Source organism: Chrysoperla carnea, chromosome 1 (assembly GCF_905475395.1).
Source record: "Chrysoperla carnea chromosome 1, inChrCarn1.1, whole genome shotgun sequence".
NCBI lineage: Eukaryota > Metazoa > Arthropoda > Insecta > Neuroptera > Chrysopidae > Chrysoperla > Chrysoperla carnea.
The window spans coordinates 49533940-49551295 of NC_058337.1; the positions used below are offsets into that span (position 1 = coordinate 49533940).

A 17356-nucleotide genomic window follows, 5' to 3' on the forward strand; every position below is an offset into this window, starting at 1 on the left:
CATTATTGCGCATTTATTCGAAAGAAAATATGCTTAAAGTTTATCGATAATTGTAAGTTAAAGTCATGGACACAGGCGAAGGTTCTCTATTGTCCTTGAAAACTTTTGACTTCCTTGTTTTCTTTCGATTAAATGCAATAATGACATTTTAAGTCGCATTTCTTCCGATAACTGATTTTCGAAAAAATGGGTTAGATGAATAATGTTAATTTTTTTCAACTTTCTCAGGATCAACTTTCTAATTTAAAATGTTACGCTATTTCTTACCATTAAGGATCTAAATTGGGGCTATTAAAGCAACCCGAAGAACTAGCTCCAGTCTAATGTCAGAACATCATGTTTCCCATCAAACTCTGCGACTTTTTTTAAAGTTATTTGTTGATTGGTTAACTACAAAACGAGCTATTAGCCATTATAGATTTAAATAGCCCACCCTGTATACACACACATGTACACTCACCCTCGAACAGTCTCATTTCGTTTTGAATAACCCATACTGCATGTATTTCTTTTTATAAATCGAATTGCTTTGGAGATACATAATCCCCATGTTTCTTTATTATAAAAGACAATAATCGCACTTCTTCTTCATAATTTTTCTGATTTAGTTTCATTTTTTGTTACAGGTGATCGAATTTTAGAAATAGACAGGAAACCTGTATCAGATTTGGAATCTGCAACCAGACAATTACAATCAGCCTCTGATGGTGTATTATTACGCCTTGCACGACGAGTACCATCAACATCTAATCATGCGACGAATGAAGAACAACATAATGACACAACCCCAACGAGAAATGATAATATTAATCAAAGTGACTTAAACACAATGGGCGCAAATGTTAGTCGACATTCTGGTAAAGGATTATCTGGACGTCGTACACAATCAAGTGGTAATATCTGCAATCGTAAATCCTCATCAAATGTTGCGCGTTTATTGGGCCCATGTGCAACAACGGACGCGGTATTAACACCTAATCAACATCAATCAGTAAATGTGAACGTGAATAATCGATTTTGTGGTTCGTTACCAAATAATTTAGATGATACTGATTCTTTACAAGATTGTGATGATCATCATACAATTGACAATAATAATCATCTTACTTCAAACAATAGTCAGATAGCAGCCAAATCGTCATCTTATATACCAAAAAAATATCATGCACCATCCATTCCAACAGTACAAAATTATAGAAAATGTGATCCAAATGATTATGAGCTACGATTACAACCGTTACATGTGAAAATACCGGGAAATAATGATACGGGATTATATGATCAAGGTTATGGATCTGAACGATCACCAGAGGATGAATACGCATCTAGAGCTATGGAATTTGAAAATTCAGATGACTCCAATTTATATGCAAAATATCCATTTATTACACCAGGTTAGTTCAATTATTACTCATTTAAGGTATTTCTAGCGTGAAAGCACTTGTCGACAGATTTGGTTAATTTTTTTTTTTCACAGACTCAGAATAATGTTAGCTGTGAGATCCCGAATTTGCAGAATTTTTGGTAGTTTAGCTCGCGAGATACTGAGCTGCAAAGCTCGCGATTTTGGGAGTCATTGCTCTTTTAAAGAAAGAAAACTCACTGTTCTCCTAATTATTTTTTACGATATTAAAAAATTATATCGACCGAATTAAAAAAAAGTAGGGTCGGAGAATGAAAAGAATGTTTTTACCTATAAATCGAATGTTACAGTAACATGTACAGAGTGTAAAATAAATAAAGTTTGACCTAGATTGGTTAAAATTGAGAACTTGGGCATTAAGTATCTCGTGTTTTAAACGGTTAAAATTTCTAAAACTAAGGGATTTAATAGTAACCCCTATTCTTTAAAAAAAGTACTCGTTAATTTTTGTCGAAAAGTGCGTTTCACAGTAGTTTAAGCAAAAGGATCTAGGGGAGAGTAGTCTTAGGCAACTTTAAAGTCTGTGCCTCAATTTGATTTGTTTTCTAAAAGTTTTGTTAACTGTAACAGTAATTTTAGTGATCATAATAGATATAACAAAAGAATAAGCTAGTTAGGAAGCTTGTACAGGTATAAATCATTAAATAAATAAAAAAAATCATTTTTCTGTTTTATATTTCAACACCAGATTATTTTGTGTATAAAGAGACTCAGTATGCCATTTACATAAAACATATATGATGATATATTACATTTGTATCTGATATTAAATATTTGAGGTGATACTTAATAATAAAAGGTATATAATAATGCGGGCATCTATCTACATATAAATCGTATGTTACAGTAACATATGTACAGAGTGTAAAAAAAAACAAGAGTCTCATTTTGAATCAAAAACATATAAAAAGTCTGTACTTAGGTTAGGTTAGAGTGGCTGCCCTGGCCTGAGATACACTTAGACCATAAAATCCGTTGTGATACCGAAAAAGGGTTGACCCATCCCTAGCCACTACTCCATAAACCATTTGGTCCTGTTTAAGAACAGCAGGAGTGCTTTAACGTCAACGGATTACAGGCCGGAGAGATCGTTAAAGAAAGGCTAGCTCAAGTGAATCCACCTCCTCGTGACTAGAGCTGGGCAGTGACGGAGAAGATAGGCATTGTTTTCTGCTCCTCCTCTCTGTGACCGCTCCTGCAATAATCATGATACACTGTCAGGTCTAGCTGTTCAATGTCCCTGCCATCTAGCCAGTGTCCTGTAGAAGACGCAACAATTTTGCTAATAGAGGCCCTTGGAAATGATATAAGCTCTTCGGAACGCCTACGATTGTACTCAGATATTTGTCTTAAAATGCTTTTTGCCAATAGACAGTCAGTGATGGAAGTTAATCTTTATTAATAGAAACCTTGGTGTCACACATCATATTTCTTTTGTCGAGACGATGGATCTTTTTATAATAGAGATTAGCCGAAGGTCAAAGTCTGGTACAAGACCAAAGCCAGAACTAATGAATACGGCAGAGCGACAAACACTCTCTGATTGAGCCTCCTTGATATTTCTCAAGAGAATACATTTTCATTGTCAAAACCATATATATGTTGCGGTATAAGGTGTAACTACCACACGGCAAGCCCTCAGGCTGAATCATTCTTTGACTAGTCCTGGTCAACTTTGTCCTTAGTTTCAGGTTTTTCACCCGATGATCATTATCATGAGGTAGCGATCTCTAATGTCGAAGGCAAGTACAAACTATGGACAAAAACGTATCCGGTACCTTCTTGTGGTCTGGGGGGCATATTGTGTGTTATTATTTGTTAATCCATCTATCTAAACGGATAAAAGCCGATCTAGTAAAGCTAGTAGCTTATAAAGTTTTATGTCAAAACAATACATCGCTCGGAGAAATGATAAAATAACATGAATAATGATAAATGAATGGTCTCTAAGCTGGCTTTCTCTATATCATAACGCAAATTTCCATAGAAATCCATTGGCTCACAGCCTCAACGGAGGTTAATACGTCACTACCGTATTATTTATTCAAAAATATAACAATTTTTTTATAATAATTAATAAAAAAATGGAATTATTGTTTTTAAAAAAGAATTACTTAAATATACTTTAGATTAATTATTCCTTCATTTTTATATGAATTTGTGGCCAAAAAAAAAACTAATGCAACTTCTCTATTGAAAACTTTAAACAAGCTCCCTATTTGTTGAAAATGTACACCAAGCTTCAAGTAAATATCTTTATTTTTAATATTTCATAATTGAAATTTTGACACCGTTTGCATCATAATTGTAAGGTCAATTTTCATTCGAATAAATCATAATGCTCCATTAAACAAATTATGCACACTTTATCTTTTATATTGCTCATCAACGGCCTTTTAACCTATCTTTCATACAATCTAGATGCTCATGTGTCAACATGCATCTAAATATTGAAAAGATTTTCTCTGTTCATTTCCTCTCTTTAAATATTCCTACATCAAACAGTACTATAGTTCATTTATATCCAGCTCACATTCTCATTGAAGTGGGTATCGTCGCGATACTCTCTCTCTCTCTCTCTCTTTCGCTCTTTCTCTCAAACTATCTTTGATAAAAGCAGAAAATATCTAGTATCTATTATATGTACCTACCAACACAAACAAGAATAGTGTATGCAGGTACACTATATTTTCATCCTGTATGAATAAGTAAACCGTTTCCACGAAAAATAACTAATTGTCCATTGAGTGCGTATTCAATTTCGCGCACTTCATCAGGAATAAGCTCTATATTTACTGTTGAGAGTCGAAAATCATAAGTACCCCATGTAATGGCAGAAATTTCTTTCATTTTTTTGACTATCTGCTTTTTACAGCAAATTTTAGTTTGTGTTTATTATAAGGTCCCTGAGATATGTAATTTTGGAGATCTACGATTGAAGATCGCATGCTCGGGGCCCTGGGTCTATGCCCAGACGTGTCCATGCATTAATCCAGCGTCGCCCGCAACCGTAAAGAATATCCTCGCTTATTACACAAGGCACTGTTAAAGTCAGCAATGTTACTATTTTACATGCTTTGAAAAGTTATTTCGAAATTTTACTAAAAGAAATAGGCTAAGGCTTAGGTACTTTGACATTAAGTAATGTCTCTGAACATTAAATATTATATCTGAACAATTTATAATTTTGGACATCCATGTTTGATACTTACTACGACTTTTGAGATTTCGACTAGTGTTCTGTCTCTCTGCCACTAGGTGCTGTAGTAACTGTGTGTATTTTTATTCTCTTAGAAAGAATATAACCCTGAGGAAATGTAAAAGTTCGTGAATAATGAACAACTAAACAGAAAGTGTATAAGATATAAATAATATAAAATACATAAAATGTACAGACTGAAAAACTCAAAAAAGCAACGAAACGAAAACATTTAAATTTTTCCAAATTTTAAGCAGATGGATCTCCGCGAAAAATTATTGAATCAGCTACAATTTATTCAAAGTTAATCTTTCTAGTTTTCGAATACGAAGTTTGCAATTGAAAAATTTTTTTTTAAATGAATATAAGAGCTGAATGAAGTCAGATGCATCTCTGAACTATCATAGTTTCAGAAGGTAGAGCAGTTTAAAGTCAAAAATGTCAATTTTGTTTTTACAAATACCTTGGTCATCAGAGCCCGCTAGTATTTTAAGTTATCAGTTTTTGAAGTTTGTTTGACATGAAAGTTCATTAAAAATTAACGAACAACAACGAAGAATTTTCACCATTTTAATTATTGGCACAAAGCATTAGGGAATTAATACAAATTTTTTAGCTGATTCGTGAGCTGGAAAGTACCGACTTTTGAACGAGCTCTATGTGATCCAAGTCATTTTTCGAAGAGATATAATATACCTTTTTGACCCGTTCAGGTTTATATAAAAATTGTTTTAAAAATAGCATCATTATCGTAATACCCAATGGCGGATATATATAAATAATGTTATTTTTTCACAATTTTCTGCCAATGGTGGTGGTCAAGAATAAATCGGTTGGATAAAAGTTTCTAATGATATGTAGATAACAAGACACAAAATTAATTTTTATAAAATATAAAGATTATTAATATTTAAATAAATTCTTTTATTTATACATTTGGTCACGTGACAGCAAACGCCAATAAGATGTACTCTGACGGTACTACGTCACGTCGTATGAAAGGCTGTGTAAGCTTACAAATACAAAAACATGCTAAACTTGCAAATACTTGTAAAATTGCATATACATAACACCATGAAATTTAAAACTAAATTTGAATTGATTTTTTAAAATGCAAAATACATAAGGTAAATAGTATTTTTTTTCTTTTAAATAATATTTTTGGTGTAAATCAGATACTAATGTAACGTCTAAATCAATTTTTCAAATTTAGGACAAAACCATTGTTCAATTATAATGCTTAAAAAACCACACGTTTTATTTGCACCATCCTATATTACACTTGTGCATAATATTCTCATATTGACACACTCTGTATCTGAAAAGGGAGATGTCTGCGTTCATGGATTCATACAGCAATAGTTTGTATCTACCTGTCCGGAAGTCAACAGAGCGGATATCCGGCGTTACGATGGTTAACTAACTTAACTAAACGACTCAACCATTACATTTGATTTGAATTTAATTAAAAATATTCTCTCCACCTTTTTTGTGTTTTTGATTATTTTTGTGTTATTCTTTTATTGCCGATTTTCGTAAAATCAACTTACATTTTTCATAAAAAATGTTTGTATATGATTTCATAATTCATTTTGTTGCCGTTTTTCAACTCAATAGAAACTGAAGCTTCAAATGTAAATTAATACCTATTTGCGTTTTATTTTCAAACGATGAAACTGATACAACCATTTACTATTAAAATTACTATTAAAAAATTCATAAGCAGGAAACAATTTCTTAAATTTTGCAATTAATTTATCCTCAAATTTATAAATGGTGACTTCGAAACAGCCTGCATTTGTTATTCGCCCAGTCGTCAAGCGGACTCTCGATTTTTGAATTTTCTAGGACCTAAAATCTAGGTCATGATTACTCTAGAAACTTTTCTCCCAGTATTCTTTATTTTCCTGGGATATATTAATTAATTTAAGTCCTTATTAATAATCTATAGATACGAAAATATGGTAGATAATGAACGGTAAACTTCTGAGGTATGAACTGAAGAAGTTGCTCAGAAATATCACCGATCGCATACGATTATAGTCCATATTTCGGAAACTTCCCGGCCAGTTGCCAAATGAAAGGGAAAGCCCCTCTGAATATAAAGCGAGTATGGAGTATGTTTTCTAAGTGCCAAAATCGATATTGTCAGTGTTTCCTCGAGACTGTATTTGCCCTGAAAATTAACAATATAGCTCCGAAACTTGTTTTTTTTATATAGAATTTTATAAATTATTACATTTTTTGGTCTAGACTTTACGTTTGAAGCCAGTAAACAGTCTTCAAGTAGGTCGATAGTAAGCAATAGATTGGTTATAGTACAAAAGTATTTTAAAAAGGTTTAGATCTTAACTCTAATCTAACATCGCATTTTAAAAACTAAAAAACCTTGATGAGACTTCTAATTACAAAGAATATAAATGACTGTATTAGTTGTCTACATACTGTACATTTGTGTCTACGTGTGTAAGGCATATTACTTAAAAAAAATAATACAATAGGAAATGCACTTACAAAATATGATATTCATCTTTTTTTCTTATTGTAAGAATAATAAAATTAAAAGATTGATATTTTATTTAAAAAAGCCGTGTTGGAGATTACCTTTAGAAGTCAGACCAAAAACTTTTATTTTCTCTAACCCTGCTTATGATAAATATTTCAATTATACTGATACAAACTGAAAAATTCTAATTTTCCGTTTTTGAAAATTAGTGAAAGTCTAATCCGCAAAATTGAATAGGCGGTATATCTTCAAAAATAGAGAAGACATTTACGTATGAACAAATTTTGAAGCTTCGTTTTCGGAAGCTTATAAACTGTCCCCAAATACGATCAAAGTCTCATAGAGTCTCAATTTTTTTAATAAAGCTAACAAAAGTTTAATCATCATAAAGCAGAAATTATATTTACCACTACTGTCAAACCTAGGGATTAATTTCAATTTTTGAGGTATAATAGGATTTGGAATATTAAACAGTTTCCAACTTATTTTTTTGTTGATTTATTACAAAAGTACCAATTGGAAATCATAAATTAAAGAAAAGGCTCATCTTTTTAAAAAACTATTAAACCTATTCAAAATTTAAAAACAAAGTTTCAAAGCCCAGTACAACTTTATATTTGTGTTAGGTTAGGTTAGACTAGGTTAAGTTAGGTTAGGTAAGGTTAGAGTGTCTGTTCTCGGCTCAGTCACCCTTAGACCATACCGAAAAGAGGTAAATTTGGGTTACACAACATCAATTTTCACGTAGCTCGATGACTGCACTACTAAAATTCAAGATAGCGGTCACTCGTTTTAAAATTCGAAGTGCTGAAAGTGAATTATGGGGCATTCACTTACCCGTCATTGTTTATCACCATACTTCCATTTTAAATTTACCTTCAGGAGCGGATCCAGCTCTCAATAAAATTCATGAGCACGACACAGCCACCCGAAAATCGGCTAAAGGCGAGTCGCAGTATAAACTCGCACATTCCTACAAAGAAGATGTTTACAAAATTGAAAATATATAACAAAAATATAGGGTACAAAACTTGGTCGCATGCTTCAATGAGTTGAGCTACCGACTCTGTTATGGCGAAATTGTTTTCAAATTCTGTGTTCCATTTGGTCATCCAGAGTCGATATTTATTTATTTTTGATTCATTATCGTTAATGAATCGCCGGTACATCTGGATCACTTTTTTCATTGCCTGGATATTGATATTCAAGTCCTTGCCTACACCATTTGGTTCAAGTAGTAAAAATCCCAACTGAAATTGGTCGACTACCTCCGGAGATAATCTTTCCGCAAATCATTGATAACGGAATCTAATAGAGGGGTATTTAAATTGATTTCTGAATGTATACTTCTACCGATTTCGCTAGGATTTTTGCCGATTTTTGGAATATAATGTACATGGTTTGAAACGAATTTTTAAACAAAAAACCTGTTCCCTCCAAAAATTATCAGATGAGGGTTTAGTATGAAATTAGGGACAATAGGGTTATTATTTGAAGCGATTCATTTTTCTTAAATTGAATATGAAATCATAAGTTTATTGAGGTGAAGGGCATGCCCATCATACCTTGAATGCACATAATATTGGATTATTGGTTCAATTTATTTTGCTGTAAAGTGTACCTAAGTAAAATGATATGTAACTTCAATTACTTATGAATTCCGACGATTGTACATACAGTCAAAACTGATTATAAAGACGTTGAAGGAACCATTAAAATCCGTTATGTCCATAGATATAAAATATTTATATGTCTATGGTTATATTTGATTATGATCATTATATCCGATAGTCGTTACAAGAGATATGTACAGTTTAAAAAAATGTTATTCGTGTTCAAAGTCTAAAAATTTTTCGTGTATTTCTTTTTGAAACAGTTTTTGTGCAAATAGATTTTTAACAGTGTGCCGCAGCACTATAAATATATCAAGTTGAAATTTTTATAGCGTACTTAGGACTAAAAAGTGAGATCGAAAGGTTCGTGAATGAGCAACATAGGTCAATTGGATCTTTTAAACCGTTAGAGGTAGAACAAAAGTTTAAATATAAAAAATGATCCTTATAAAAAAATAAACAACTTTGGTTTGAAACATTTTTTCGTTAACATAGCTGTTTACCCCTGAGGGCGCAAATTAGGTTAGAAACACAAACCGTGGCAAAAAGAAACTCATGAACAAATTTTTGACTTTGAACACGAATAATTTTTTTTCTATCAATCGTGTACTTTAAAATAAATCGGTTTGAAGATAAAATCCAGACAAGCCCAGCGCCAAATGCGCAAAAAAATACATTTTCTAAGATGGCGGCAAATGGGTTGATTTTTAAGGTTTCCAAACAACCATTTTGGGTCAGTTCGTAACTGCATTGAAGTATAACTTAAAAATTGTATGTTGACTGGATTTTAGATTGAAAATCTTAAAGTAGTTCTTAACAATAATTGGACAGATGCCAACCATTAAAAATGTTGAATTAATTTAAATTAAAATTTTCGCCCCAAACAGATTGGTGTCTCGAGAATATAGCTCAGCTAGCTCTCTAGTTAAGGTCCTATTATTTATAAGATTGAATATAAAGTGAACACGACTTAAAATTAAGTTATGAATTTAAAAAAAAAAATTATATGTTGGTCGTTAAAGACGACTAATTCTAATGAGGTATGTCGATTCAGTTTGTACCAATTGCCAGTTCGTCGTTATAAGCTATTTTAACTGTAGATAAAATAAATAATAAGTAGAAACTAATTTAAATACATCTTACTAAGGAATAACATTACGTATTATGTTACAAAGAAAATGATGATGTACATAAAAATTAAACACGAGTTTTGCGGTTATAATAGTGGTAAAATGTATATGATGAAATGCTTTGCAAAAAGGTTTAGTAAATATTGTCATAAGATGTTTGAGTGGACAAATAGTAGTATAAAAGCACATACATTTTGTATTATGTGACAATTAATTAATAATAATCTCTTCTATTCTTTGACTATATTCCAATATAAACTGGTGTTTCTGTAACATGTGACGTCATTATATTTTACATGTTATGTTTTATTTTGGGTATAGAAGCATATTGCAGTCAATAATATGCGGAGTTTATAAACAATATGAATAATTTAAATGCTCTCAAGCTGATCGTTTTAATGGTCAAGACAATGCATCTGCTCGTGTAGTACGTGTCAGATTAACCATCAGGCAAAATATGTAACTGTATATGTTTAATATTATTTAGGGAATCATGTACAAAATTACGGCTTATAAAACTTTCCAAAATAAAGTCTACACTTTTACAACTAATTAAACACCTGATCCTCCCATACATAGTGAAACATGGCAGCAATATCGTCATTACCATCAATATCGTGAATATCGAATGTTTGTCGCTTCCTATGCTACGTAAATGAGACTTTACCCTTTATACATAAGAGCCAATATTAAAACTTGTTAAGTAGATGTGGGATTTATGCCCAACATGGTTGATATTAATTTCATGTTACCCCTTGTTTAAATTTGAGATGATAAGCTGCAATGTAAATGTAACACTACTTTATTATAGGTGAATAAAATTATACTGTTGGAGACGATAAAAACTAAAAGTACAAAATTCCACTTTTTACAAAAATAATAAAGATTGCTGTCATGGGACCTCCGTTAGGAACGAAGTTCCTTACGAAGCTGTACAAAAACAAATGTAAACGTTTAATAAATACATATAGGTAATCTTTTTTTGATTGCTCACCTAAATAAAGTTATAAACAAATTTTAGTTATAATAATTTAATAAATTTAATAATTAACGTTTATAAATTGATGTTCGTCTGACAGCTAACAAAATAGTAATATATTATTTAGTTAGTTAGTGTCAAGTAGGCCGTGTTCCCAGACGCACATAATTATAGTACACGAATTTTACCATTTTTGTACTATTTACATTCAAAACTAGTTATGCATATGCATCCATAACTAGTTTTGTAGGTGAATATATCAAGGTAGTCATGGATATGGCACACACACACACAAAGTATATCTCACATTATTACGTGACGGTCTTTGCCAGTTTGCTCACCATGACAAGCCGTTAAGGAAATTAGTTCCAAAAATAAATACATTAGTAGAGAACGTAGTTATCTTAGCCTTCATTTGGTAGGCTGCTACGAGAACTGTTTTCTTTAGTATAGTTTATATAGTTTTGTAGTTTCTTCTTGCTCAAAATATACCAAGTTAATTTAACTAATTAGTCATTTAAAATCATAACCGAGTTAGTAAATCTTGATAGATTAATGGATCAAGACAATTCATTTTAAAAAAGCATCTCTCATTGAGGCAATTACTTTTTACTAATTTCTCCCACTAAATAAATAACTTATGATCTGGATCTGGCAGATCATAGAAATCTCTTCAAGGTAGAGTTGTAAATAATAATAACACTTATTCATTATGGACTGTAATCATAAATTATATATGTTTCTATGAATGTGTCTATAAAAGACCTGTACTTGCTTGACTCTTGGTTATTAGTATTAGGAGAACATGTTTAAAAAAAAGTTTATATAAAAATAGTATAATAGTTTTGAAATATTTGTTGTTACTTCTTAACGATGTTTTTAGTATTAGTAGAACGTCTATAAAAACTGTTGCATTCGAAACATGTTTGCCTACTACACTTATTATATAAACTTAATTAAAAATTTAAGATATTTTTTAGTTAAAATTATTTGTCTAGCTGGTTTTTTTCTAAGCGATACGTTTTTAAACCGTGAGCCCATTTTTTGTCAGTAGCCATCATGGTAAGCATGACAGGGAATTTGAGAAAGGAATAAGGAAGAAAAGGTATGGACAAAAAAAACATGCTGGAGAAGTAATACATAAAGATTGTGGTCTTAGATTTGCTTGTTAGTGAACAGCCATAGTTCATACGGAGGTTATAGTGCTTAAAGAGGCACTGTAGAAAGAAAGAAAAATGTTAATGATTGTAATATTAATTTTTCTTTTTTCCAGAAACAATATTTACGGTGACATTAACTAAAAATTCAAGAGGCTTAGGCCTAAGTGTGACAGGTGGTGTTGATTGTCCAGGTCCATGGTCGGGACTTGTACGTGTAAAACGTTTATTTCCAAATCAACCCGCTGCAACATGTGGCCTATTATCAACGGGTGACTTAATTTTAGCTGCAAACGGCCTAACATTAACAGGGTTAACAAATTATGTAAGTTCTTATGATAAAAAATCTAATATTATATAGAATATTCAAAAAATAAAGAAGAAGCAAAGTGTGCAAAATGCACCTGGTAACCATGCTAACCATATTCCACTGAGCGAGGAGGAAGTTCTTCACTACATTAGTGAACTTTGGATATTTCTATATATATTTCCTCAACAGTCTATTCTAAAAAGGGAATTTTTGTACCTCGAAATACGTAAAGTATGAGATTATTATTTATTAATTCTAAAATTTTATAAAAGCGCATCTTGTTCCATAATTAAAGAAAATAACATTAGCTTCTTAAAATGAAAAAAAGAAATCCGGCCGTGTTCTTAGGCCTATTTAAGGCATTGTAATTAGCGTCGTATATCAGATAGTAGTAGCCTTTTATACTCCCAAAAAATTTCTCATGAGCAAGATGCCATTTTTCAAACTTTTTAAACTAAAAAAAAAATTCCATCTTCTATGTATTTCCTCAAAATCCAATGAATTTTTACGTTTTTCGAGGTGCATCTTTAATTTTCAGACTTAGCTGGTAAATAAAGAAATAACTTTAAAGTCAGAAATGAGACAAAAAGAAACGTTATTTCAACAAAAAAAGACTTTATAGAAAATTTAAATTTTAGGAAGCACTTGAAGTACTACGAACAACTCCATCGAATGTAGTATTAACCGTTTGCCGACCACCACCGGAAATTTTAAGTACCGTTAGTCCATTGAGTGATATACCACCACCACCACCAAAGCGGGATCCAGCTTGTTCAATTAATTTGTTTTCTGGGCTAACACCTTACGAAGACAGTTATAACGGCGTAAGTACATAAAGTTAGTTTAAGCACTAAATAAGTTTTCAATTTTAAACAATTTTCTATGTTGATAGGAATTTGATATAGTTTTAACCAAAGTACAAGGATCATTAGGATTTACATTACGAAAAGAGGATGAAAGTGCATTAGGACATTATGTTCGTGCACTAGTGCGCGAACCAGCATTATCTGATGGTCGTATTAAACCTGGTGATAAAATTGTGGCTGTAAGTAATCTTTTATTTTTACAAAAACTAACTAATAGTTTTGAAGAAGTAATTTATTATTTCCAGTTTTGCTACACCCCCACCCTCTTTCCCCTTGAGATAATTTTCTAATTTAATTAATTAGGCTGTAATTGCAGGAAATTTAGTATGATATTCCATGCTTATTCTAAAATGATATTTATTGACTTTTAGGTAAATGACGTTGAGCTGTCTTCATTGAGCCACGAAGAAGCTGTTCAATTCCTTAGACAATGTGGCCAAGAAGTAAAATTAAGACTGTATCGAGATGCTGCTCAGACTCCAGTAGCAGCATTATCACCAACTGAACCAGATCCTCCTTTAAGATTGAAACCACTCAGGTAATTAAATTTGAATTCCAATACACCTTTGAAATACCCTAATCTTCCAAGGGGTGCATCATCTAAGAACTTTTTACCCCAAAATCAGTCGTTGCTTCGTGCGTTTGGACGTCTTCATCGATTGATTTGAATGACGAATGATTCATTGTGATAATATATTTATCACAAAGAGTATAGTTATAAATGCCATGTTTCATTGAAAAAGGTAATTACGAATGATTCATTGTGATAATATATTTATCACAAAGAGTATAGTTATAAATGCCATGTGTCATTGAAAAAGGCTAACGAGCATTATCGAAATATTTTGCAAATATCTATTTCTTATCGTTTAACAGACAAGAAGCCGTGGATATGCTATCAGATTTAGCTGTACGTAAATTATCACCTTGTAATAATCCACCGCCGCCGTCTTCCCTTGACAGTGATTGGCAGCATAGTAAAGAAGATTTATCAACAATTAGCAATACAAATTCAGCACCTAGAAGATGTGTACGTCGTACATTAAGAACAACACCTGACTCAGATTATGATCGAAATTTGTGTCCTGAAGAAAAAGGTAACTTAAATTAAATATGGGTATTAAGAATAGCACTATAGTATTATTTTCAACACTGATCTATGTCATTGTGTATGCATAACGTTCAAATAACTACGAATAATAACCTTTTTCTAATATTGCGTTTTAAGTTTTGGAAGGTCGCTAATTTCGCTACAAAATAATCGAGAGATGCTAAATTGTATTACGGATAGAAATTACATACTATTTGCACTTACTTTTCTGCGCCTGAATTAGCAGCACCTGTACATTTTATAATTAATAGTACCCCTAATTTTTTTTTGTAGGTTCCTATAAATATCTCTCTAGTCAAATAGCAACATCCGATTCAGATAGTTTTAGTCGGAATGCATCGTTTGGCTCAGAAAATAACAATATCACAATATCATCTAGTAATGAATCGGAACCAGAACGACCAATCCGTCCAAATTTCTTAAATTTGGGTGCTGTATCAACAACGGCATCAACACCAATAAATCGTAAACCAAAATTTCAATTCTCATTAGCACATAATGCTTATGAATTGAACAATTTAGACGCGGACGTATTAGATGCACCAAATTTAACATTTACATTAAACAAAAATAATAATGTTGATGGCGAAATTGATTCACCGTCATATTGTGCTGCAGCACGTGTAAATCAAAATGAGAATTTATCAGAAGAACCAGTTAGTATGCCGCCAATGACATCAAGAGGAGATGAAAATGTTAATAATATGATTGATGGGTTCAATCATAAAAATCCATCCTATCAATCAGCACATCCAAAATGTGGAAGTGGTATTGAAAGCAGTTGTATTGATTCGAATACTACTCCACTTGTACCAGAAAATGGTAGTAAAGGTTTATTGAAATGGAAAGGAGTTGTATTTATACCAGATAGTTTAAATGATGATTCAAAGAGTAATATTATTCATGCTGACGACAGTGATTTTGTAAGTAAAGTTGTTTGATATTAAAAGTTATAGGAATAAATAAAATATTATACAGGATACAGGATGTGACATAAAATCAATTTTTTTCTAGACTCAGTCTCTTACTTTGGTTTAATATTTCTTGGCTCAAAAATAAATAAAAAAGGTTCAATTTTTCAATATTGATCCTTGAAAGAATATGAACCCAATGTAAGATTGTATCTCAGGTGTGTAAAGATCATTTCGATTGATATTGAATCTCCGGCAAAACTCACATTGTTCCGAAAATATCGGCTCGCCACTTCGAACACTTTGCGAACTCGCTACTTTTTACGTCTTAAGCATGCTATCCCTCCGTGCGTGAGTTTCGTTTCCATGGTAACGATACACTACTTTAATTATAGAATTGTATGGATGCATATATAATTGTATGGATTACATTTAAGACTTACATTGAAAATTTAATATTATTGTCTCACAAATTTAAATAAATAATTATGATAATTTACATTTGAAAAATAATATTTGTGCAATTTGATTTCTTATTTTCACAATTTTTAATGCATTAAGTATAATTAATTCGTGTTTTTCAATAATTTTAATTTGACATTTCTATAACATTACATGTAAAGAACTGCAAATTAGTCATAACAGCCCCCTTTAACGCCAAAATTTTTCACTGGAAGCGCTGGCATCGATTTTATTGTCCCTACCATGACTACGCACACAACGAATAAAAATTTTAGATTGATATCTCTTTTGGTTTTTGAGATATCTTGATGGCGGGCGGACAGACGGCAATATGGAAATGGGCTAATTAGGTGATTTTATTAACACGAGTACCAAAATTTTGTTCGAATCATCAATATTTCTAAGAGTTACAAACTTGGGACTAAAATTAGTATACCTTGATATATATTTCATATATACAGGGTATAAATAAATAGGCTTAATGTTCAAATGACTGGTTTAAATCTATTTTATTCTTATTTCCCTGCGCTATTAATGAATAATTTTCCTTAAGTTGCAATTCACCTGTTTTTCTGTCTTAGGAAATAATCACAGTAGAATTAAATCGTGGATGGAACAGTCGCCTAGGCTTTAGTTTGCAGCAAGGAAACAGCGATGAAACATTTATAAGCGCAGTGCATCCGGATAGTGTTGCAGCGAGAGATGGACGATTACAACCTGGAGATCAGTTAATTAGGGTAAGTTTAATAAATTCATTTATTAAGAACACTATCTTTACCGCTATGAAATGGGATAATTAGTCATAATATTTTGTCGTGATTAAATTGTTGCTTTAAGAAATAATTTTTTTTTAAAAACACTTACTTCTTTAAATACTTTTTTCTGAAGATAAATATTTTCAGTTAAATTCATATCACTAAAATTAAGTGTACCTAATTTTCATAGAGTCGCTAACAACAAGTGAGATTTACAAAATTTAAAAAAAACTCGGTCGGACAAATTCGGTTTTTTCCTTGTAGCTATCTCCAAACTAAACCGATTTTCTTGAACTAAGAGTAAATTACCTTTCAAAAATCAGCAAATCAAAATCGGTTCATTCGTTTAGGAGCTATGATGTCACAGACCCAAAGACACTCACCCACATAGCGGTTAAACTGCTCTTCTTTTTGGTTCGGGGATTAATAAAATAGCCCAAGATAAGGTATATTACATATACTGATACTGTATATTTAAATTTTATTTGCAGGTAAATGACGAAAACGTTGAAAAAATGACAACAAACGAAGTTATCGATTTATTACGAATTGTGCGTGGACCTGTCTGTATTGTAGTAGCAAGAAAAATTATTTAAAATAAATACCAAAATAAAAGCATAAATTTTATCTATATATTTCAAAGTTTAATTTAGTAAAATATTATGAAAACCAAATTAATAGAGAATGTATAAAAAAAAAGTGAAAACGAAAGATATAATTTAGCTTTAAACAAGATGAATAACTTAGTTTTAAACGAATTTCTAAAGTAAAATTACGGAATAATAAATCCGCATAAGATATATAAATTTATCTATGAAAAGAATCACGTAGTTTAGAAACCTTTTATCATTTAATGAATATCTAATTATTAGAACTCGTAACACATAAGTAGTTTTCTGATCTGTTTATTTAGATCCCAAATATAAATAGATTC

At 31.5% G+C, this 17356-nt stretch overlaps 1 protein-coding gene across 1 annotated transcript in view; it reads left to right on the plus strand.

Moving 5' to 3' along the window:
• LOC123305452 overlaps nucleotides 1-17035 on the plus strand; it is a 158659-nt gene extending 141624 nt beyond the window's left edge. Inside the window, exons 2-10 of the mRNA XM_044887169.1 lie at nucleotides 627-1394; nucleotides 12124-12332; nucleotides 12956-13141; nucleotides 13210-13362; nucleotides 13555-13721; nucleotides 14060-14280; nucleotides 14568-15217; nucleotides 16249-16404; nucleotides 16914-17035. Coding sequence (XP_044743104.1) covers nucleotides 627-1394; nucleotides 12124-12332; nucleotides 12956-13141; nucleotides 13210-13362; nucleotides 13555-13721; nucleotides 14060-14280; nucleotides 14568-15217; nucleotides 16249-16404; nucleotides 16914-17018 — 2615 coding nt within the window. The 3' untranslated portion in view covers nucleotides 17019-17035. The remainder of the gene's footprint in view (nucleotides 1-626; nucleotides 1395-12123; nucleotides 12333-12955; nucleotides 13142-13209; nucleotides 13363-13554; nucleotides 13722-14059; nucleotides 14281-14567; nucleotides 15218-16248; nucleotides 16405-16913) is intronic.
• The last annotated feature ends 321 nt before the right edge of the window (nucleotides 17036-17356 follow it).